The sequence below is a fragment of the Apteryx rowi genome, unplaced genomic scaffold (assembly GCF_003343035.1).
Source record: "Apteryx rowi isolate R43461 unplaced genomic scaffold, aptRow1 scaffold_55, whole genome shotgun sequence".
Lineage (NCBI taxonomy): Eukaryota > Metazoa > Chordata > Aves > Apterygiformes > Apterygidae > Apteryx > Apteryx rowi.
In genome coordinates this window covers 1,735,554-1,761,311 of record NW_020450816.1, presented here as the reverse complement: position 1 = coordinate 1,761,311, position 25,758 = coordinate 1,735,554, and the positions used below count along the sequence as shown (strand labels likewise).

The 25,758-nt window shown below is 37.1% G+C and overlaps 1 protein-coding gene across 11 annotated transcripts in view; it reads right to left on the bottom strand.

Annotated features, from left to right (window-relative positions):
- The window catches only part of KIAA1109 (KIAA1109 ortholog), a 129,882-nt gene that overhangs the window by 65,761 nt on the left and 38,363 nt on the right, over positions 1-25,758 (bottom strand). For all 11 annotated transcript variants that reach the window (XM_026081481.1, XM_026081479.1, XM_026081482.1 and 8 more), the window contains exons 17-34: positions 25,326-25,504; positions 25,067-25,173; positions 22,817-23,025; positions 19,496-19,723; positions 18,837-18,974; positions 15,098-15,274; positions 12,537-12,665; positions 11,381-11,500; positions 9,091-9,368; positions 7,481-7,731; positions 6,750-7,008; positions 5,500-6,334; positions 4,599-4,669; positions 3,788-3,961; positions 3,336-3,456; positions 2,326-2,472; positions 1,814-1,941; positions 1,151-1,353 (exon numbers count right to left, since the gene is read on the bottom strand). In XM_026081481.1, coding sequence (XP_025937266.1) covers positions 1,151-1,353; positions 1,814-1,941; positions 2,326-2,472; positions 3,336-3,456; positions 3,788-3,961; positions 4,599-4,669; positions 5,500-6,334; positions 6,750-7,008; positions 7,481-7,731; positions 9,091-9,368; positions 11,381-11,500; positions 12,537-12,665; positions 15,098-15,274; positions 18,837-18,974; positions 19,496-19,723; positions 22,817-23,025; positions 25,067-25,173; positions 25,326-25,504 — 3,754 coding nt within the window. The remainder of the gene's footprint in view (positions 1-1,150; positions 1,354-1,813; positions 1,942-2,325; positions 2,473-3,335; positions 3,457-3,787; positions 3,962-4,598; positions 4,670-5,499; positions 6,335-6,749; positions 7,009-7,480; positions 7,732-9,090; positions 9,369-11,380; positions 11,501-12,536; positions 12,666-15,097; positions 15,275-18,836; positions 18,975-19,495; positions 19,724-22,816; positions 23,026-25,066; positions 25,174-25,325; positions 25,505-25,758) is intronic.

Sequence of the window (25,758 nt, the reverse complement as noted above, 5' to 3'; positions counted from 1 at the left end):
CTAGAGAGAGATTGCTCAAACGTTTTAAACAGAAGATAACGAGTTTTTTCAGTTAGAACTCAAGAATTACCTGGCCTTTTTGAATGTCTGCAGCCTACCTAATACAGTACACTACTGCAAAGCCTTCATCCATTACTAAATAAAAATGAAGTTAAACATTTTGTGGCTTTATTTTTTCCCAATTTTATTTGCTCATTCATCTTTGCACGTGTTTTTTAGCTGCTGCTTGGCTTTTAAATATTCTTGCTTCACAGAGCACCTTCTCATGTCCTAAAGATTCCCATTCTTTATAGGACAAAGTAAAATATGGCACTGATACAGATCACATCAAATCTGAATCAGATCTAACTTATCAAACAATAAAAAGAAGTCAGTATGCAAAAGATACTCAAGGCTCCTTGTCAGGCTGCAACATAACAAAAATCGTCTCTGCTTATGGCCATCTTAAGCTTTTCCAGGACCAGAAGTTATAGCAACTGAATTTAATTCATAACCTCTTGAAGGAATTTCCATATCACAAGCAAGAATGAATATAATCATGTGTATCTTATTTTCAGTTTAAAGACACTATAATTAAAAATCTACAGCTTGTCATGCTGAAGTTGCCAGTACAACAGATACATTATATCTATCTTGAAATTGTTAGACAGTAAGAAGAAAGCAAATAAGCATAATTCATTCCCTGCATAAGGTGACAAATAATGGCAGTCATGTATCGTTCAAGGAAAAAGCTCAGCTGGGAAGAAGAGAGCCTGGGCCTGAAATTTTATCAACATGTATAAATTCTTACAATGCAACCCATCTACCACACATACTGCTTAGGAATTAGTCTTAGTAATTTTTACTCTGCCTACATTTAAAATGTACAGACCAGTAAAATAACAAAATATAATTCAGAGTAACTATCTGGTTAAAGTAAACTTTTTTAGAGTATCTGCAGAATCTCCAGGTTCAAGAGATGTGCAGATCACAGTGGCAGCAAGCATTGCTATAACACTGCATTTTACAGAGATGATTGAACATGCTTTTGAAGTGTGAAAAGCATCTCTAATTTGGACAAACCCAACTTATTTCTATCAGCACTTAAAATCGAAAAAAAAAAAAAAAGAGAGAGAGCAAGAGAGCAAAAGAGCAAGAAAAGCAAGCTTACCTGTTGTATCAAGGCCTCTAAGTTGTCCATGAACTCTATGGATGTTCAATTTAGCAGCAATTTCTTTTCCTTTTTCTGCTCCAGCATTGGATCTCAGTGAGCCTGAAGACTGAGGCTGCATTTTACTGGCTTGGATGTAACGATCGAAGGTAACAGAATTCCTCCCAGTTTCTGCATTGTTTGAAGTCTCCTCAACTATACCCCTTTGAAGAGAGAGGGGAAAACAATCAAGCAAATTGCAGATAGACATAATTTGATTTTTTTTGTTTAAAATTTTAAGTAATGTTGGCACACCAGCGTTAAGAATTCCTTGAAAGTTCAGAAAATAAATACACTTCGGTAGAAAAAAAAAATGCTGAAAATTTTGATTCTATGCTGCATGACAGACAATTAAGAGTTAAAACTGAAGTTCCAAAATTATTTCAAAAGGCTTCTTCCACCTCCCATCAAATCTGCAGTTCTAATTAGATATGAGGTGTTAATTTACAAAACCACTGAAGGCACATTATCCTGCTTAACTAAGTCATGAAACTTTTTCAAGCTCTTTGTTCTGAACTTCAAAATCACGGGTCAAAAAACTGGTATTACTGCAGGTGCATAAGAGTACTGTCTTTTGACTAACATAGCAATAAAGAGCCACAAATAATGACGTGTTATTCTTACCTATTCATACGAACTTGTGTAGCAATTCTATCAAAACACAAAGCTACTAATGAAACGTGAGTCACAGTTTTGCCAGAAGTAACCCCTGGGGATTCGTCAACAGATGCTTGTAATAAACACAGGTTCACCTATATATAAAATTCCCCAAAAGAATAAAGAAATTTAGAAAAAATGTGTTACATTAAACATACATCACAATTTTCTGATACAATCTTGTCATATGCTTCTGATTAAAATGATTTTTTTTTAAGATAAAACAATCCCACTCAGAAGATACAAAAACATCATTTAAAGACATACGCAGTCTGAAATCCCTATAGTGGTTATTACTTAACTTGCCTTGCTATCACAGTAAGATTGAGCAGCTCATATATATTCTATCCTGTTTAAAACTTGAGCTGTTTATCACAAATAGATAGCTTCACTTAAGCTTTTCAGGAACTGACAAAGACACAAGATAAGTGTAGTTTTTGAAACACACATTACTAATAAGCTAAACAAAAAGTTGTTACCTTTGGTACAGTGACATTGGCCTGAAGACCTTTAATTGTCACATTATCTTGCTTAAGTGAAAGATTGGTCTGTGCTGGTCCCTGGTTTGCTGTCCCTGTAGTAGTAGCGTCTATTTTTGTTCCTCTAATATCCTGTTTGGAAGACAACTTGAAGGGAAAAAGAATGTTATCACTTAATAGTTTATTCTCATTGAAACTCAGAGCTGCTCAGCTAAGGAAAAACAGGATAGTTTATTAGCACTGAAGCAATGACAGATTCCGACTTCATTTAAAGCACAATACCATGATTTTTAGAACAAGGACTGCAGCACCTACAGATAGGTTAAGCCTAGGCCAATCTCCAATAAGCTTTCAAGTGATCAGATTTCAGCTTAAAGTTTGTGTTCTACATACAGAAGTTATACGGAACTCATTACAAAGTAAATAATATTCGTTACGCTGTGAAGTCTAAGATACGTAACAAAACCAATAGCATAAACATAAACACAGGCATTAACTTGGATAGAAAGAATTCCTAATTCTGTAGAACTACCATACAACATTTTCAAGCTAACAATTTTTTAAGGTATCAGGTGAACTGCAAAGAAAAACACACGTGCTTTTACAGCTTAGTGTGAGATTTCCTCTGCCTCATAGCAACTACCTCCCTAACTATTGTAAAATAATAAACTGTATAAGGCTGATATGAATTAATATACAAGAATATCAGCTATACTAATTTCTAAGAACAGAACATGTTCTCATGCTGATTATTGCTGCGAGTAACAGCAGAAAACCTTAATTTTAACCCTGAAAGTAATAGAAATTTCTGATCATTGAAAGACAGTATGTAACAGTTTGTTATAAAAATGTGCACACATTCAGCACAGGATAAAATAAAGAAGTATTCCAAAATTAACATATGCAGTTGTCTACTGTACATCAAACTACTAAATTAAAACTTTTTCTATATAAAATATAGAAAACTATTCTTTCAAAACTTCGTATATTTTTCTTGTTCACTTCCTTACATTTTCTGAGAAGGTTGTTTTGCTGTTCTGTACAGCATCTCGAAGAACTTTGCAATGCAGATCATCCACAATTGCTGCTGGGTGTCGAGAGCTAGCACAGTGCACCATTGCTTCTATATATCTGTGAAAGGAAAAAAGCCCCCATAGACTATTCAAACTTCCAGTTTCACATGATACACCACCAAAAGCATTTATTTAACATTATAAAGAGATAAATTAAGCACTGACAGAGAGAAGCGTACCTCCCCGATCAGCAAAATGCTCTTCTAGCTTCTTTCCAATAAATACAGAATTACATTCACTGGATACGCAAGGCACTGCTGTTCCATTAGTCATGTGTCATTCAGTCCTTTTACCTAAACCTTTGGTAACCTCTGAACTCAACAGCTTTGGTTTAAACAATTTTTAGCATAATCATTTAACACAGCATTACTAAAGGGAAAATTAGTTACCTGTCTAGTGCCTCTGCTACCAGAGGAGTCAGAACTACATCTACAGCGCCCTTTACTTCAACAATTGCTGTTGTCCTAGTCTGGGAGACTGGGTGATCCAACGCCCATTCTTCTGTTATTGTTTCATCATCCGTATTTTCTGCAGACTTCTTTTCCAAAGGAGTGTAAGGCGTACTAAACAAGTAAAATACATATTAATAATCTAGATTTGTAAAAGAAATATGAAAACACACATCACTAAACACTTGTATGTTGCATCTTATAATAGTCTTACAGATTAGAATTTCAACAACAATAAAGCAGCACACTTGGATGGCAGACCCAAGACTAAACCAACACACATCCATTTCAAGGGAGGAATCTACAGACATTCAGGAGAGTCAACTGTTTCAAGTGATAAACAAGTAGATTATGCATAATAAATTCATCTTCAGCTATATCTACGCACACAAGAAAGTGTTCCTCATCATTAACAGTGTATATAACCAGGTCTTGAACTTGCTAAAATTCTTTTGCAGTATTCCTGGTATGATTTTAATTCTTAATAGGTTGCAGTCTGAGATTTTACTGCATAGTTCAGAAAGCACAAGAATTCAATGCTTTCATGGTGTACTCTCTTTGACCAAAACCAAACATTTTAAAATAAAATCCTTTATGCTGTTCTAAAATAGATCAGTACTGAAAATATTGCTGACAAATCAAATTTTGGAAGGGCTATCAAGAGCCAAAATATTTAACAAGAGTATCAGGAAAACCTTACTCTTTTACTCTTTAAAAATATGCTAATAATGTTATGCAGTATTTCACTTACTTAGATGTTGATCCCGTAAGCTGCATGCCTCTGTCCAGTAATGAATTAGCTGTGAGACCCTGTTTAACAATCTAATAAAAAAGTATAGAGAAACCTATTACGCTTCTTCTATATATGACAAAAATACCCAAGAAATCTTCAAATGAAGATTCTTCTTACAGTTTTTCCCTAAAAGAACTCCTCATTTTTCTTTTTCACTCATACACAGATTCTCCAATATGCTATACAGAAACTGCTTGGTTTCATTTTTTAAATGGCTTGAAAGACCAGATTACAAAGATTTGCATAGATATATAGTAACTATTTTTTTAAACAGCCTTCAAACAATAGTCTACAAAATGCTTACATGAACATATAAAGCTTTTGATGCTAAGGGGTAACAAGATTAACTTCCAGAGATTAGGTACCAATTTTCTATCAAATCATTTGCATTATTTTTCATACATCTCATTTCAGCTCCTTCCTTATATACATATGCTCATATTATATGTCACAGGAAAAAAAATTACATAAATCATTTACTTTGAAGTAAAGCATTTACAGTCTATCATATACTTTATCAGTATTAGATGTACTGCTACTAAAGCTCTGTGTTATATGTTAATCGAAATTCATGCAAATAACCTTCAACTGCATGTCATTCAACAGGTAGCATTTCTAAGTACAATAATGAGGATTCAGAGTATACATCTTATCCCTAGAATTCTAACTTGGTCTTTTCCACAACCTCACAGCCACACAGTCAAAGATAGGAAGTCTGAAATCCAAGGTATTTCTTAACTAAAGACAAAAAGTTTCAAGTTTCTCATGATTTAATTTATATAATGTGTATTTAACAATTTTAGCTTGTTTTGAATTCTTATTCCTTTCTTTTCTCCTCCTTCCCCCCCACCTTCCATACCTTAAAAGTTGGGACAGAAAGTTGCTCAAAAGATGATGAACTTTCTTCACTTGTTGGTGTGTCAAGGTCTAAAGGGCGATGTAATGAGGATTTTGAAGTTCTTTTATTAGTTGGGTGCTTTACTGACCAGTTGATCACCTGGAACTGCGTAAGATAGTTTTGGTAACATGCCATTACAGGCTGCTGGGAAGTTATTTGCTCAGTTTCTACAGTCTTCTCAGATTCCACAATATACATGGGGTCATCCTCTCCTCCCAGAGCTGAAACAAATGACGCCTGTGAAGGATGAGTCTTAATTGGTAAAGCTTTAACATCTTGACTAATTTCTCCATGGGCTGTACTTGTTAAGGGCCCTTCTATACTGTGGTAAATAGATCCTCTACTATATTCAATTTTCTGAGCTTGCTTTTTTCTCTTCTTTCTCCCTGGATAAGTTCCTGGACCTTCATCACTACTTATGGGTTCAAACTCTTCCGCTGCAGAAAAGTAAGCTTCACTATCAGCCATTGACATACTGGAATCCATTGAACGATACTGGTGAAATGAGTTGGAATCTGCGGATGGAGTATATGGAAAAGAACCAAAGCTCCTCCTCTGCTTTGGAGAGTCCAAGACATTCTCATCGCTGCGAGACACATCACTGCTGAACTGCACGCCGACCGGAACAGGCTGCTTGTCTCCGTAGAACGCAGCAGTAAGGCTCTTGGTGCTCCCAAGTCGGGTGGAGCAGACTGATGCTTGCCGTTTCAGTGGAGACCTCAGGGGAGACTGACCAACAGACCTCTCCTGGTTGCTAGGAGATGCAGGGCTATCCTCTGCACCCTCGCCTGGGGCGCTGGAATCACAGATTAAAAGTTCATTTGATTATTTCATTATTAGTGCTTTTACATTATAGGAGCTGTCAAACGTTTAAGCTATTCCATGACTTTCCATTAGCATAGCAATTATTTTCATAACACTGGTTACACACTGAATTCTGCTACTCATTAGTCCACTTACCTATGTAGAGACAAAGCACAAATGAACTGCAATGGCAAGCACTACTGTCATACATGCTGGATTTTTTTTTTATCTAGATTAGGAAGTCAATCCCTATTAGCAATCCAAACTCGCATCCAAACTAGGAAATGAATTTCAGCAATGACATTAAAAATAATCAATATTGTATAAATTGTTAAATTTAAGGTTTATTCTTGCATAACGTGTTGAAGAATCCAACTACACTTCTATCCTGGACAGAGAATACTAACCTTCCATGACTATCTTCTCTTTTTGCACCAGACAAGTACTCCTTCTGTCCCAAGTGATCCTCAGTAGCAGAAGATGGGCTTTCCTTCTCACCTGCAAGCAAGGGAAGTGCAGCACTAGAACTGCTTGTTTCCTCTGAAGATGATGAGGAGCTATGGGAACGTAATGGCACTTGTAGGCTCAGATGTTGTACCTTTCTTTCTATTTCTATACCCATAGGTCTACAATCCCAATCTTTTCGTTTCACACCATTTGCTTTACCTAGGTTCAGAAAAAGAAAAGAAAAATTGAATATCTGATAACGCAATTCCAATGGTCTCTTCCCTGCCCACTGAAATAAAAATCCTCATTGAACAAAAGCCCTAGGGTCTAAGTGCACACATACCAGCATGTCATACTAATAAAAGTGAACAAATTTATAGCAACAATACATCAAATTCTCTTGGTTGACTGCTTTCTAGATAAGTAAAACAGCTGTAAGTCAAAAAACTTTATTTTACTCAGAAAAGGTTTCAGTACATGAAGGTTTGCCTGCTACTACCAAGTACCACGCTACTGTCTGCTCTCAGAAGTTCACAAGGGCCTGTGTTACTACAGGACCTCTTGCACAAGAGTGCAACAGCTGCTCATTAACCACAAACAATCAGAAAAAATCTAAAATTACTCAGGTTCTCTTAAGAAACTAAACTTCTGGGCAAACAGAATAAAACTGCATTTCCATGAGCATTCTCACCCTCTAAGATTTTAGGAATCTCCTTAGTAATTATCCATTCTCCTGGCTGCAGTAAAGATTGCCCATAAAACATATCAGATTCTGCACTTGTACTTGAGAAAGCAGAGCTGCTTGAAGGTGTTAGCTCCTCTAGCTTGAAGAAGTCTAGTCCTGTTACTGTGCCACCAAAGAATCGACAACCACCGAGGCAGCCACACTTGTTCTTGCTTCTCTTATTCTTCAAATTATCATCAGGCCACAAAAACCACAATCTACGAAAAGGCAGAAAAACAGAAAACAAAACAAAAACATGACCACATCAGACTCGAGCACATTTAAAGTCAGTGAAAACAAGATGAAAAGATATTCCCCTCTTACACAGGAGCTCCTACTTCACTCAGCATGAAATGAATAAGCAAGATTTGTATCTAAAATGTAGATACCAGATATAACACGAAGGGTTAGCTCCACAAAGTAGCAAGTCATAAGTTGCATGCAGTGCTCAGGCAACCATGCTCAGGCACCAGTCATGTCCACCTGCCACAATACGTGTTAATAATAACAAGCCTGTCATTCAGCATGGATGCTAGTACTGCACACATACTTCACATTGGTATTCGTTGCTCATTTCAGAGGCAACTGCTCTTTGGGGAGACAAGCAACCACAGTTACACCAGACATCTTGTTCAAAGCTGCTCATCAGATTGCTCAGGACTCTTTAAGGCCCGTTTTCAGTCCAGCCCACGAACAAAGAACAAGATGATTCCCTCCTGTTGTGGTCCTAACCGGAAGACCATTGTGCATCGAGGAGTTAGCGATCCACATGCCACCCTGTGTAGGTGCAGGCCTGTGCTGTGCTGCACTAGGCTGCACGTACAGCTTGGCCTCCAGGCCTGTGCTGCACACATACCTTGGTGGCAGGATAAACTTAGCTGGCTAATTGTAACCATGCAGCCTGTAGGCAGCTCCCACTTGGCACCTGCAATTATACCACCTGCGTGTCGTTGTCTTCATCTAAAACCACAGCAACAAGTTCTTACGTGAACATCCTTTTTGTTTGACAGGAGAAATGATGAATAGGATTGTTTTAAGAAAAACCTATATGAGCTCAAAAGCCCAAAGCGTCAGGTAATCTTTCCCCGGACAGGATCTACATGGTATGCTGCACCCTGACTGGAGGCCCGTCCAATGCTACACAACTTGGGGTTCCCAGTGCCTGAAGAGACATTATAATATCTATTACCTTCTTTTTCCTTATAGTGTTAGCTCCAATAAATGGCATTTTAAGTGATATTTTATGGACTCTGAATGCTTTTGTTCTGGGATCATAATGAACCAGCACATTCTGGTGCAAAACACTTCCCCTCCCTGATCTTAAAATTTTGGGGGATTGGGGTGAGGAAAGGCAGTGGGAAAATTAAGTTTCACCAAAAAAAATCCTAGTTTTGTATAGTCCAAGTGCATTTTATCCATCAACCTCATAGCTGAGCATTCAACATACAAACAAACAAACCCCCCAAATCTGTAGTCTATGCAAGCAAAACATACAAAGTTACACCTCTAGATGAATATATGAACTTAAACAAAAAAACACACCACTGAAATGCATCTCCTTCAACAGTGCCTCTTACCTCTTATTTCGGTTATCATGCGTTTCTAAGAAATGTCTCTGTACTTCATGTTTAGAAGGATGATCTGCAGCTAATGCAATATCTGCAGTGATGAGTCCCAAGTTGACAGATCCAGCTTCCAACCAATATGCCCTCCTTAATATTGGCTGAAGACCAGTTCTGCAATTGTTCACTTGCTCAACATACTGTCTCAGCTGAAAGTCTTGAATAGCAGCGCTTATACCTTCTCCAACAGACTGGTTATGGAGGTTGCAGTTTGCAATACGTATAGCACCCATCTAAAAATGCAATGRAAAAAAAAAAAAAAAAAAAACAGAAACTGAATAGTTGCAAGTGAAACAAAGAAAGAGTAGTCTTAAACTAATGAAGAGACCACCTAACACATTCCAGGAAGGTCTCAGTACACTATCATCTCCAAAAAGACAGAGGATCAGTTTTATATGCACACAGAAAAGAGGCAAGCTAAAAATTCGTTTCAGCCAACTTCTAAATAACCAGATCTCTAATTAGGAGCGTCTTTTTGTAAAAGGATCAAAAGAAAATTCTCAGCTTTGGACAGATGATATAACAAACCTTTAAAAAATAAATCATTAATAAGCTCTTCACTTTAACCTAGAAAACAAGAAATCTGAAACTTCTGACATCATAGATAGCATGTGTCCTCAGAAGACTAAAACATTGATTATATACTCTGAATACTAAGCTGTATTAACTTGTAAAGCACATACATTTACCTCTATACAATTAATAAATACCTCAGCAAGAGAACAGTGTTAAACAGTGCAAAACTCAAAATACAAGAAAATTCCAAGTCCTGATTTGAATTGTGTTATAGTAGTCTTTATATGCTCACACTCCAACTTTTGTATTGGCCTAACTCTAGTAGTTCTGCTGAGCCAAACAGCACGCAGAGCCTCTCCCATGAAAAGCACAGTACTGGCAGGAGCCAGCACTCTCCAAAGAGAGACCAGAAAATTCCTCGCTTTAGCCCTTCTCTTCTCTGTGAAAACCAGTCACTGCAAAACTAACCCACATGTCCACGCTGTGACAATCCTCCCTGAAACCTGTGTGTAACAATAAAAGATGACATAGCCTGGCCATACATACTCAGACTTCAAGCTTCACATAATCTAAAGACATCAGAAGTTTCCTGAACTGCACAAGTTGTCTCTAAGAGGTCACCATGAAATACCTGAAATTTTTAAATTGAGTCTTCAAACTTTTCACAGGGAAAGGAAGGAAAACTGGATCTGTTCATGGAAAAGCTACCCATGGGTTTAGTATTAAATTACTGCTTTTCATCTCTTTCACAGGCTGTTAAGGAGCACTGGAGACCTAATTTTTTTCCTCCCCTCCAGACAAAATACTTGGGGAGTACGATGTGGCTAAAGAGTAGTTTAAGTTCTTAAGCTGCCTTTGAAAACACTGCCGTTTATATTTGTGCTTGCAAATTTTGTAATATTGGACTCCAAAGACTCTGGAGACTCATCAAACATTTTTTGCTACTGCAAGGTATCATGTCATTCAAAATGCATAAAATTAATTACTGCTCTCCTTCAGTTAGATTCTTGCTCATAATGTGAAGCTGTCCCCAAAAACCTTACCCTTTAAAGCTACCTTTCAAAACTGAATTTAACAATAGACATCACATCTACCAGTCTGTTACACCAGTAAAATGCTTTTCTCCTTTCTTGGATAATAACTGTAGTGCCTCTTAGCTTTTATCTTGCTATACTGAGTAAGTTATTCTAGTTCTCTGGTAGGATAGGAGAGAATATCAGCTCTTCTCCGTACGTCCTTTTCTGAACAGAGGCGATACTGCACCAGACTCCAGACTCAGTTAGGTAAGGGCACAAACACTCCTCCCATATCTACCAGAGATGGATATTAATGCAAACACACAATCCTTCTCAATCATTTCCAGCTTATGAGCTATTAACTTATAGCACAAGTTTTAATCAGTCCCCAGATTCACGCACTAGTATTTATACTACTTAATGTTATTTTATTTTTATTATACGAATCCTACAGCTCACCCTCTTATTTTGGCCGATATCTTTACCATTTTTCAAGATCATTAATGGAATTTTTAAACAGACCCCAGACTGATCCACTTCTGGCCCAGTCCAACCCTTTCAACACCAATTTATTATCACTTAAAGTTTAAAAAATTCTGTTTAGTCCATTGCATGTAAAAAAGCAATAAATTCACGTAGATATTGTATACAAAAATATAAAGAAGTCTATTGATAAAGAAGTATTTTAATTGCTGTAAGTCACACACTTTTACCTTGATATTGGTGGCACAGCCATGTTCTACCACATACAGATCTGCTCCATCCATGGCTAAGCGTGTCATAGTGTACTTTAAGTCATCAGATGTAGGGCATGGTCCAGGGACACAGTTCATCTAAAAGAAGATTTAAACATACATTAGGAGATTAATTAAATTGGTTCTTATCCTTTTATTTATCTTCTGTTTAACAGAGGGTTGTCACTAGAGCAATAGTTACTTATTCCACACTAACAGCATAAATATGAGAGATGAGGTGTTTATATGGATTCTACTGCTGACATTCACTTTCTCTAGTGCATGTTTAGATCTTTTTCCACCAACACCAGTAGATTCTCTTGGCTCTCCTGGCTTCCACCAGCAAAAGGCAAATCAAGTCCCCTAACAGAATATCACAAAAGCTGGAACCTATAGATTAAAAGAAGGAGGAGGTCAAGAGATGAGATCCAAGACTCATACTTAATATATGGCAAACCTCCTTAGTCTTCAAGTGACTACCCACATGGACTCCAAGAGACATGCACCAAAAGTAGAATCCATGACAACAATCAAACAGTTATTTGCTTGCCCGGGGCACAGCAGTAAGAGTCCCGTGTTAAAAAAAAAAAAAAGGTCATGGAAGCTGTCAGCTCAAGTCTCCCATCAAAGCACTGTTTCATCACCAGAGGATAATGGATGAAAAAGTACCACCGAAATGTGCCAGGAGGGCAAGGAGGAAGTAGGACCTTTGACTATTAAGGGAGGGACAGACAATAGTCCAAAATCCATAGAAATACTACATAGTTAGGCAGCATTCCAGAACAAAAATCAGGGCTAGAAGAAAGTAAGAGAGCAAGCCAGCACCTACACTGGTAGGTGGGCACAGCAGGAGTTCCAGCTCGTTGGCACTGAAGGGGTAAGAAACCAGGCATAACTCCTGTGGATACTGTGTGCCAAAATAACTTGTACAGCATAAAAACATGCTGTGCACCAGAAAAAAAAATCCACAGAAAAATCACTTTTCTTTTTAAAACATAATTAGCTATAATTTATTGAAGGGGACATCCAACCTGCTTATATACTCTATATCTCTTGATTATTTTAAGATTGAATTCATAAACCGTTCTAAAAATACCAGTGCATAGTGAGAAATTAAGACCGATACAAGGATTACCTTAGAGTCACAAAACCGACGATCAATTCCATGCTGACATATTATTACAGATTTTGGCCTTTCCAGTTCAAACTCACGGCACACCACATGAAATACAAAGCTCTGTCCCCACTCCAGAAGACATGCAAGCTGTAAGCAAATAACAACAGGTTGTCTAACAGTAAGTATTCAAAATAAACTTTCTGTGTTCAGCAGATTACTGAAAGAACATCACCAAAGGCTGGCAGGTGAGGAGGGGTAAAAACAAACAAAAAATGCCACCATAACATACTGGTTGCATTAGCTTTGCTTACACACGACCTATTTCCTGTTACTCAGGATTGTATTTTTTGTGTGTGTGTTCCATGACATGCAAGTTCCTGTGATTTATCATGGATAGTACTGTGACATCAAAAAAAATTTCTAAACCATTTCTTAATCTAAGGAAATAGCTTTGCTCTTACAGTCAACTGAGCAGTTAGTTATTAACACACAGCTCACCTTATTTTAACTCAAAAAAAAAAATCCTATCAGTTTTCATAATTTAAATGCCATACTTCCTTTTACATGTGTAACAAAGTTACATTTAGAAAGCATAAGAGGAAACTTGCTAAACAGAACCATGCTGAATGTGGCTGGACCTCAGAATTAGCCTATTGTTGATTTAAATCTTTTATAGAGTTAGCTTCTTCATACAGGAAATGAATCGTGACTGTCTCTATTACCAGAGGGAAATGAGTTGTCTTTGGCTACCCGAAGGAAAGCACACTTAAATTCAGCAGTAATTTAACCAGAATTTAATATAACTATTGACTGCCTTGCACAAAATCTCTCTTCCTCCCCTCAGTGGTACACCTTCACAAATTCCTGCAATACACTGCACTATGAAAGGAAAAAAACCCAATGGCCCTGAAACAGCAAATTCAAGCTTCACAACAGTGCTGACTACAAAAAAAATCCCACATTATGTATACAACTGAAAATGGCTTTGTAGGGTAAGAAAACCCTTAAACTGCATCAAACATTTAGAGATGTTCTCTAAGCTTAGAGTATTTTGAATTAGCTAGGTTTAATCTTGAAGCATAAAGCAGTAGAGTAAGTACTACAGATTGTCTGAATCAGTGGTAGCATTCTGGGAGATACCTCTACAAAAATCTGTATACACAGCATGAAAATGCTATCTGGAGTCTACTCCTTAAATTCACTGGGATTGCCTATATTTCATATAATAAATTGTCCCTTATTTTCATTTTATTTGCTGCAGATGTCTTAGACTGAAAGCAGCTTTTAATCCTAGAAAATACTGCCCGTTTTTGAGGGAATGAGGGGGTGTAAGAATGTTGTAAAAATCAAGGGGTAACCACTAAGCAGAATTAATCTATTTTTCTCATGTTTCACAACACAGTGACAAAGTAATCTTTTCTAAAGCTCTGGCAGCCCACATCAGTAATAAACCATAGTGATTTCCCTATGGTATACTTGGAGTCATTGTTATGTTTAGAAAAAAATGTAACATAAATGGCAAAACTAAAGTAGTGCTGAGACTGACCTTAGAAACTCCAATGGCGTGAAAGCAAACTGCGTTCCTGCAGGACCTCCAAGCATCAGAAGTTAAGAGGGGAGAAGGATTACTGAGCTACCAACTACTCTTCAAGTCCTGAAGCCTGCCCATTCTAGATTCCCTCAAATTATCATCTTATTTGTCTCCTGCTTTAAAACATGGCTTTGTCCACAGCTTTCTGTGGAAAGCCAGAACTTTATTATCTACTGGCTAAATTCCTGCCATATGCTCAACTTGATTCCCCTGCAGCTGGCAGCATCCTTTCAAGTAAATGCCTATACATCTTTGCGAATCTTAAATCTGGGTGACAACAAATTGTCTTTCAGCTTATGTGATGAAAACTGGGTATTTCATTTGTCCTTCCCAGAAATTTTTCAAGTAGGTGTAATGAACCTGCATCTCCAAAATTCATCATCGTGAATAACAGTAACCTCAAAGCAAGTCACAGACAACTTGACCCATCTCGCATTTAAACCTTTCGAATAGGTTTTCCTTCCTCCTCTTCCTAAGGCTGGTTAACTTATGGCTGTAAGGAGTCCAAAAACACCTATTCTATTCACAGAGAAGTATTATTTACTCTGCAATTAAACCACCTGAAGCGCATGTAGATACTGTGGTTACATTTCTAATCAGTGTGTAAAGTCCATTAACATCCATAGATGCAACAAACACACTGTGTTTACATGTAGTGACAGCATTTGCTACTGACTTGCTCATGCTCATTTACCTTCAACCTTTCAAATTCTCATATAACACTAGACACCCTGTCATATCTAGATTCAAGATGAATGTCAGATTAATCTTATTTGGCATTTCCTATCCATTTATAGAAATGGTTGGTTAGATTTTCAAATGGTTAGATTCTCAAACGGTTAGATTTTCAAACTATAAGCTTGAGGTTACTTAAGGTACAGATGCACCTAATTCAGCTGATACCATACACTTATAAAATCATTGCTACACCAGCTTTACAGGAAAGAAGAAAGGTAATATTTTGTATTGAGCAGTTTCTAGAAGGTACCTGAGGTGCTGTAACTTTGGCTGTAAGACTTCCAGCCTGTACATCAATCAGCCATGCATATTCTAAAGTATCACTTCCAAGAGGCAGGCCTTCCACTGAAAACATCGCATGAGCGCGCAGCTGCAGGCCTGACAGGCTGATGTGGCCCTCTCGAAGAACTTCATCCACTGCAGGTCGCTGTTAAGGACAAGTAAGTTAAGATGACTATTCGCAAAATGTATCAATAGAAAGTGCAAAATCTCTTCTCAGAAAAACTTCGTACCCATTTGTTTTCACCTTTTAAATTCTGTTATCTTCCATTCAGTTAGACAGTCCCAAGAGTTCTCAGCATTACATGTGCAACAACATATGTACAAATCATGGGGGGGGGAGTTTATCTAACCCAAACTAAAAAAAGTTTGTTTTAACCAGGTTAGCAACCATCATTAGCTACCTTCTCTTGGTTATCTATGCATAGTGACATCACAGATCACCATCTGTAAAATATTACTACAATAAAATATATTAAAAAAAATACAAAAACATGTTTAACGATGGAACAGATCAATAGCATAAAAAACATGACTTCGGAAGGTTTGCTACTGTTACAAGGCTTGCACATTATAAAAACAAATAGATCAGAGACTATCCTCTAGATTGCGCTTTCCACCAACACATCTCTTGGCTATCTAAAGCAAAGCTACTTGCTTACAGATACGAAAATTTGGATGTGATACTTTTCAGAAGAATAGAATTGCACCAGCCGGGGAAGAAGCTGGAAAGACACAGCAGGGCAGACGTACACTACAAGCTTATAACTACATGGAGGTAAGCTGTGGTTTAAAGCCAGTAAGAGGGGGGGAAAAAAAAAAAAAAAGAAAAAAAGAAAGAAAGAAAGAAAACGACCGCACTTTTCTTTCATTCAGTTTCTCAGTACAGTATCTTGCCAGATTCCGTGCTCCTCTGTCAGCAAACCCTTTGGAGTTGCTTCATGAGAAGAAACACACCTTACTCTTTTGATATCACTAGCACCTTATGCATTGATTTAGAAGCTATGCAAAAAGTAGCAAAATTGGAATTAGAAACACAAAGCAACAACACTTGCTCAGCTGTGCACATGGAAGGACAAGTCCTGTTCTATATGCATTGGTACTGTGAACTTTATACTTTGAGGTTGAACTGGGAAGTATCAAGCAGCATTTTTAAGATGCAAAATATGAATAAAGGGTCAAACTAACAACTTTGTATCAAAGTAAGAATGTTTTGCAATATTAAATGGCAAGAATGAACACATCCACAGTCAAACACTAGGTACTATTAACACACATAACCAACCAAAGTTTTCTTTGCAATATTTTTAAGAACATGATACCCTGCATGCCTCGACACAGAGCGCGAGAACAGGAGCCGACAAGGGTCCAGGACGCACCGAAGAAGCTGCGGAGCGCGCTGACAGCAGACACTGCCGGGAGGGAAAGCTGTTAAAACACAACTGTGTAAGAGTCCTCCACTAACAGCTAAACACGCAAACCTAAAGCGGGAGCAGGGACAAAACAGAAAGAAACACACTGCGGGCTGAGATCTAGCGCAGCTGACATCCATTGGGTGGCAAGACACTATTACGCTGCGAGCAACTTCACCCTCTGCTCTCCCTCACAGTTAGCTAGGAACTAATTCTACTTTTACTAATTTTTGCTCTGAAAAGAGGTAAAATGTTATGCCTTTTTTATTCAACATTCCCCCTGCTTTGGGGGATTCTGAGACAGAATGATAGAAATACAACTCAAGTTTATATATATAGATAAGTATAGAGAAATAAACTGTATAGTCTGTAACATTTTATTTTTATATACATATATTTATTTATTTATTTATAAGAACATCATCAAAAAAACACAACGTGGAAAGTCTCAGGGCTGTGAAATTACATCACAAAAAAAAAAGCCCCCAAAAATTAAGGTTATGCCTGCAACCTCATTTCTGCTTCCTTGTACGTATGCACTACACCACAGTAATTAACTTACAGGCTTGAACAACCCTTAAGTGCCTCATTAAATACAGAAAACAGATTGTATTCTTAAATAAGCAGCCATTCAAAAGCTTGAAGCCCTCATAGGACAAACAGAAAATATAAGAAACCTTTCAGCAGACTTGGATATGCAAATGGAAAATTCTTAACAAGTAATTTTTCATTACCTAACCATCTGTATGTTCAAACCATAATTCTCACTGACTTCTGTTACACCTACTGACAGCGTCATCCGAATGGAAAACCAGCTCTACACAACAAATACATCCTCAACTCCTAACAAAAGCTTAGGACAAAACTGAATTTTGCTTGCCACCATGCTACTACTTTATCCACTTTTGCCAGTGGATGGCTCTATTAATCCTATAAAGATTATTCACCTGCCATTCCTGCAACTTCACACCATCAGTTTTTTCAGATTATTACTACAGATAACTGTAGAGTTGAAACCAAAAAAACATGCATTTAAATTCTGCATTCTAATCAAGGATTTATTCTTTACTGAGTAGAGATTAATAGGGTAACATCTCAAAAACGTGAGAGCTAACATTGAACCTGCTAAGATATCACTTAGCTTTTTGCCATCAAGTTCATTATTTCTTCCCTTTCATTAATAAGCTCTTTTATCCAGGCTATAACCAGTCATTTATTTAAGATACTTTTGTGCCTGTGGGACACTGGCTCCAAATTTGGACGTTTAAACAAGCATTGATCAACTCTTCTTTCATTACCTTGCTCACATAACAGTATGAAACGACATGCATCTTCATCTATAGTATATACAGTATTCCAGCTCAAAAGACTAGAAAGTGCATAAACTGACATAGAATTTAGGTTATTTTTATACATGTCTTTGGCAGTAATATAATCAGGATACAGGGACTGAAAATAAAATAATTTGTAAGACACAGTCTGAGTATCATAATACTTTTAACATAACCAATGTGTGCATAAACAAAATAAAAGCTCCAACTAGTCATTCCTTGTGTTAACAAATTTCAGGCCAAAATCCTCACTGAGCTAATTCATCCATACAGGCAATTTCTGTAAGCTTACTAACTAATCGGAGCAAAGTAGTACGCAGCTAGCTGACAAGCTACAAATAATACTTAACTTTGTCTCATTAGTTATTTTCCGAAGTATGGCTCATGACTCCCCCCTATCCCCACCCTCCAAGAAGTGAGGAAGACCACAGGTCGTAACAATATCAACTATAAGATACAGACCTAGCTGTGTGATTTATTCCAATAAAAGTCATAGAAACAGTGCGAAAGGTGCAATTATTATATTTACTAACCTGTGTAGCTTTAAAACTATATGCTTAAGAAAAGTGAAACACATCTTTGGTTGTCCTCCAGCCATTGCACAAAATGTAGATGTGATCAGACATGTTGAGATCTTTTAAAACCAAGTTTTTAAAATTTATTCAACAGTTCTAAGACCAATCTGAATACCACTCTGACTTCCCGAGAGTATCTTCTCCAGAAAGGTTTAAAGAAAATTTAAGAGAACACAATCTTTTCTCCTGTGCACTTCCACTAGAAATGCAAGATGGAGAGAAATAAAGTTTAAAAAAGGATGCATCAAAATTTTCTTCAGTGCTTCTTTTGTATGATTCATGACCCTTAATAAACCTTCTGTGTGTGCAACAAGAAAGTTTTGATCAAAACAGAATTCAATTTTACGATCATCACAGCTTCCCCAACACACAAACAAAAATCAACTTATTACCTGATAGTTGTCATTCAGAAATAAATTCACTGGAGACAGTACAAGTTGAAGCATTGTTTCCCTAAATCCCTTCTTCATCTCAAAACACAATCTTTCCAAAAAGGCTGTAGGGCATTCAGGACCATCTGGACTGCAGTGCTAAAATAAAAAATCAAACACATCCATGTCAGAAGCTGAAAACACGTAACACTGTTGAAATTGTCAGATTAGAAGCAAACATGTAAGTGGGAAGTATGCTACTTTTCCTCCACTTGTTACTTGAGAAGCAGCTTATGCAACTTCAAAATCCTTTTGACATAACCAAACTGCAATTCATACTCATTTGGGTGAACCTATATGCAGAATGCAGCATTAGAAGACAGCTCTGCTAATTATCAGAAAAATCATAATGGTCAGTCAAAAAGAATGGACTACTGATCACACAAAATCAAGTTCATTGAATAAAATTATACAAAAAGTTATCCAGTCCTTCCTTCCAGATAAACAAAATCAATTATGTCTGAAATTGTTTTAGATGGCCACAATTTTAGTGAAGAGTATACTCACAGTTTAGAGAGCACTTTCCCTACTTAACGGCTGCAAGAAGTTAAATTTAACTCCAGATTATGTAACTGAAAAGTTAGATGAAACAAAATATTTTAAGATTCCAAGGCACTTACCACTGGTAACCGCCCATGCACTTTGTACAAATTAACAAGCACAGTAATATCCCATGGACGCAAAGTAAGAGGGTGCACTGGCTTGACTGAACTTTCATTTTCCTTTTTGCCATTTTCCACTCCGACAGCTGTCCATCCAGAGCTTGAAGATGTTGACAGTGACAAAACAGGACTTGAAATAACTTCTTCAAAATCAGTGTACGTGTCATCCTCTCCAAAATAATTTTCCTGAGAAAAGGAATTATTTACTATCACCATATGGAAAACAAAGTAAAAATATACAGGCAATATAATGAAATACAAATCCAGAGTTTTTCTGTAAGTTAGTCTCCTGTAAAATAAGCAGTAAACGTATAACTATAGCTGAAGAAACATACAGAGTTTTCTTTTTTATGAAAGATAGGTCTTTTTTATTACATGTATAATTTAAGTGCAAATTTAGATCATGTGCTTTGCAGGAGAGGGGCTCTCAGAAGTTCTCAAAGTAACTGTGTTCTAGATGTATGCAGTACAAATAGCTATTCTGAAACATTACTATTCACATTTTTAAAGAGACTTTGTGTTTTTAAGATAGGTAACTTGAAGAGAATGAACACAGAACACTTCCTGTCGGTCTTTCACGCACCCTTCTGAGACTTACCAGATTTAAAAGCCTTAAACATGCTTCTAAAATATTCCTTCATAAACATTTCCTCTTGGGTCTAAAACCCAACTTTGTTTCTAAGCCAATCCCTACTCAGGTATCCAAGACCAAAAAAACTTTGTCAAATTCTACTGGGAAGCAAAAAATCCATCATTAATAAAATCCACTTACTGTGTTTCACATATAATGTGCATCAGAATCAGATTTCTCATTTTCCCCCAGCAGATCATCCCCTCCCCTCCCCCCAAAAAAGGTTAGACCTCTATAAAAATAAAATTAATGAACAAGTTATGTCTCTCAAGAAGACTTTTCCGGATGATGCAAGTTCTAATAGATTATATTTTAAATGTTAATTCAGCTTTGGAAGTGTTGGAGCAAAATCCTTTCTAACCAAAGAAGGTATGACACAGAGACCAACACCGCTCCCTCACTCATTCACAGAAAGTAATGCAGTCCCCCCGCTCCCCATACGGACAGAAATGCTCCACCTGTTCCAAACTCCCATGATGATTTCTGAGATGGGGACAATGAGTACTAGACTGAAGATCAAACTGAGACGGATTCAAAGTTTATTGCCCCCTATTTCTTCTCTAAGCCTCATTTGCCTTCCAAGATTTCTTCATTCTTTTCTAAGCGCAAGTCCTTAGAGCAAGCAAAGAGGAAGCATACAACACAAAAAGCGATTTCAAAGTACTCAAGTCCCTGAAAAAGATCTGCAGAAAGGCAGGCCCATTATTAGACTTGAAATAATGACTCCTTCGGACATGTAATTTTGCTGTCTCAAACTGTGTCTCTAAAGTATTTTCAGTGTTAACATACTGTGTAGGAACGAAGTACCACTTGGGGGTCATAACAAAACCCCTCAGGGGTTCAGCAAAGCTCACGTGCTTTGCTTTTAAGAAAGGGAAGAGTTAAGAGGCTGAACGTTAGGAGACAGATCTTGAAATACTTAAGGCGGCCCAGCAGAGGGTGCTCAGCACGCCGCTACCTTACTGCTGGTACCTCCCGCAGGGGATGCAGGCACCTGCGGCCGCTCACTCTCAGCAGGCCAGAGAGCCTCCCTCCAGCAAGAAGCACAATGTTGCACCAAAAGACTACCCCCAAGAACAGAAAGCTTAATAAACAGCACACATACAGGAGTCTCTCCTGCACGCATAAGAAAAGATAAAGACACACTGAGAACAACTATTTAGCCACAAGTTAGGAAAACCAACGTAACAAAACCAGAAGTCTACCAGACAGCAGACACTGTCAGTACAGCTAGAAAAAAAAAAAAGACATAAACACAAGTGACAAAAATATTAAAACAAACGTTTTGGAAAAAGAATTATTCATCTAAATTTTCTCTCGAGTCTTAGAAGATAAAAGCTAGTTTTAATCTGAGAAGTCTGCACCTGTGGTCAAAAATTAAATCGTCATAGAATCAAGGTCTCTAACACAGCACTGTTTATATATACCTCCAGAAGAAAAGGGGGGGGGGGGCTGAGGAAGAAGGAAAAAGAAGGAAATTGTTGAAGAAAGACAGAACCATTGCATGAATTTATGGGCTGAAAAAAAAAAGGCGCAATAAACAATTTATTAACATTATGCCAAACATAGGTCCAACGATGGGACATATCCAAGGAAATGAAAGATTTTCAAGATATCCAGCACTGGCCTAATTTTTTTCATTCTTATTTTAGTGGCAACATGAAAAAATAATGAGCACATTTGCAAGTCCTATACTATACAAAACTTAACATTTTCTGCTATTGTCTGTGTATGTCCAATGTCTTTAAGTAAATTCTTAAAAATTACTCTTTCAGTGTGGGTCCTGACATCGATCACCTGCCTCAGAAAATTCCTCATCCTCTGACCCACAATTAAAGCCTCCATGAATGTTATTTTAGCCTAGACTGAAGCAGATCTTTAAAAAAATGAAGCATTTCATTGTTAGCCAAACCAAGATCAACCACCTTTCCTTCGGCTGGGGCAGAGGAATGAATTCTTTCTCACCCTCTCTCCACCCCGAAGGTCAGTAATGGAAGAGAACGGGAAATAAGCAATATATACAAAGACTTTAAAGCATAAAAGCTTGACATCAAGAAAAAGATGAAAGGATGAAAAATAGTTGTATATATCCATTGAAGTAACTTTTTAAATGAAGTTTATCCTCACATCCTTCCCCCTTCCTCCCCATGCTCTTGGGAATTCCAGAAATTTCATTAAATCCAATTAAAACNAAAATCAGGACACTGCAGAACTTCGAGATGCATGGAAAGCATGGGGTCTGCTACATTTTGGCATTATAGTGGTTGTTAATACAAGCACCAGTCATACTTTTTTTTTTTTCAAACTACTGTTAATTTACAAAGAAGCCCTGAAAGTCTGCAAAAACCAAAGAAGTTTTCTGCACACGCAGACAGGAACATATACTATTTCTCAAAAGGAAAATTATGCTGATACACGCCTCTACATATATATTATAAGTCTTCTCACGAGCCTGTGCCAACCCAACTGAATTCATCCCAGCTATATCATATTACCAAATGAAGTCATTTCAAACTAGTCTTACAAAAACCTTTCATCTAAAGTCATATCCTCTGCATACTGAACTCTGTTTTCTGCTTCAAACTAATGGCTTCCCTTTCCTACATGGGGCCATCCATAAATTTAACAAGCTGGGTCCTTATTCCTACCTTTACACAGAGAAAGGCTTTGAGCAGGGGTCCATACAGGGTTATTTGGGAATCCGGGGAGAGTTCGAGTTCCACATGGAGCTTGTCAGGGGGCAGCTCTGCAGGATCAAGGGCAAGGCGCGCTGAAGCTGTGGGAGATGAAATGACACTGTCGGCCGTTTTCTGCGATGGCCTTAGCACAGATAACATTGTTTCTTCCATTTCTGACACTTGGGAGTGAATGAAAGAAGAAATCAGTTAGGCTTCTGATGGACAAAATTCTGCAAACACAAATATGTTAAATTTAAAACTATTTGGGGTATTCTAATATGGATTTTATAATTATGGTAATATTTCTACACTACAGAACAGGTTTCTTATATCCAGTAACTATGAGGAACTGGAAACAAAATATTTTAGTAAATATGAATTATGCAAGAGAAAACAATCTCTAGTTATGAAAAATATTTCAATTTATTTATCTTGCTTTTGAAGTTAAACAAAGACATGCTTTTATTGCAGTGTAGCAGATTTCCCACAACCACAAAGCTGCTGCAAAATAAACAAAAGTAAATAAATAGGAACATTGTAAAGGCTATATTAAAATCTATTCTGAACTGATGGCTCTGTAGACCAAAATTTCATCTCAAACAATTCAATTACACTAGTCACGAAACAGCTAGCAAATTTAAAACTTATTTCCTATTCCTCTTTTTATTTGGAGTCAGGGAAAAGAAAGTGCTTTGTGTTTTTAAGTGAGGAAAGACCAGGAGAAGGAAGTGAATAACTGAAAGTGCTTTTGGTATGTAAAGCAATCACTGAGAAGTAAAAAAAAAAACTTTATGGGAAAAGCATATAAAATTATTGTTCCAGATGGAATAAGATTTCAGGCGCTAGTTTAACTGGAAGAACCAGCACATGCAGAACTACAGTGAATACACACATGTAGCCAGCAAATCTTTCAAGGCTTTAATTTACCATTATTGTCCATAATGCTTCCTCTGCGTTTGCATTATTTTATCCGTTACAAATTAGCTAAGTGACACAGTGAGATGACCACTTAGTTGGAAATTGCATCTCCTACTATGCAACGTATTTGTTTCTTAGGGATCTACAGAGTCATATCAACTGACTCAAAAGAAAATAAAGATGTTACTACACACACACACACACACACACACACACGCACTCTATGTCAGCATCACAAACTAAATACAACTGTAGAAGTGAGCTTGACTATGCTGAATTATTCATCAAAGGAACCAACAAACAAGTTGCACGGGAAATTACCTGCGCACATACAAACTTTTAAATCCAGGCTGAATTGCTAGGATTACAAGTAAATGTTTTCAAATTTTGAAGTATGCAAATTTGACATATAAACTGACCCAGAGTCTCACAAGGACACTTAAATGTCTGCAAGGTGAATCTTTTTTATTCTGTTTCATCCTCTGAAGTTTGAGCCTTTTTAAACTGTTGAAACTCAAAACCTAAAAACCCCTATCTAGTCCCACGTCTTCCTAACACTGCATTGAGGTCCATTCAAATTAGCCCTGTTTATTCTTCTACTACTGCTCCTTCACTGGTTCTTCTTTCACCATCTCAACCTAGAAGACTTTTACATAACCCCGTAACTTACTATACCCTTCCTGATGCAGTTAGGACAATCTACATTTGTCTCTGTTTAAGTATCATATACCTTTAAAAAAAAAGTTTTTTTTTTTTAATCATATATATAAAATATTTTGTTTGACCAGTCTTATCTGACCATCACTGTTCACTTCAACAGTCCTAGCTACAATGAAACGCTCCATGTCATATTTAGAAAGGTAAGACAATGCTGTCATATGCATATGGTCTATTTATATACTAAAATCACACGACTGTCACAAAATCTGAAGAGAAAAAGCTTCGAAGTGCTAAGTAATATGATAGTGCCAAAAATGTTGTACTTCATATTTAATATACCAAGTAGTGTTTTATTTTATGCAACAACTCATTTAAGAGATCCACTTTGTTAAGGACAGGGAAAAACTAACTACAGACAGTATCCTCTTTATACACAGGGAAGCGGGGCACTTTCCAAAATTTTACATCAGAAGTGATACTGTCTGTTTTTAAAATGTACCAGTTTTGATTAAAGATCCTGTTTGACAAGAACCCATAGTTTGGCTCGAAATTCATTCTTCCCAGTTTGCAATCAGATCCAACAAAGTCACAGTAGCTTTTGAAATGAAACATCCTAAATAAGAGAATGGAATTGCCACTTACAGGACTGTTTTAACTGTTCATCTGCCTTTTGTGGATAAATTGGGTGCCACGAGTAGTCAATTGTAAACACAACACTCGGGACTGTCCAGCATTCAACCCAGCCAGCCCTGTCAGAAAGAAACATCAGACTTTTACTGGAAGCACAATTGTTTCAATAAATATTTCCTATTAACATTTTAAGTTGCTTTCTCCACAAACAAAATAAATAAATATGAAGAGCCAATATAAATACACAAATATATATCACAATGAAACTCACTCTTCTTGGGTAATGTTCCTCCATTTGGGTTTGCCTGTTTTCTGACCACTTTGACATTCAGCAGAAATACAGGATTCAGGACTTATTTTATTAGGCTGACAATCTTTCACCAACATGAAAAGGGAATATTTACTAGGATGGCAATCTGGTAGATACAAGTGAAGATCAACATCTTCTCCCTATAATCAAACATCAGCCACAGAAAATTTTATTTGCGTTCACTGCAGGCATAATGCTCCTAATATTTGCATGTTCATATGCTCCGGTATCTTCACTTTACAGGCAAAGTGAGGGAAGAAATCTTGATTTTCACATATGACTGCTGACCACAGCTCCCACCAATTTCAAATACAATCCCAAAAGCTCTGTAATTCTTAACAGTCACAAGTTCAATAGCTTGCACATAACACATCATAGCAAGCTGTAAAACACA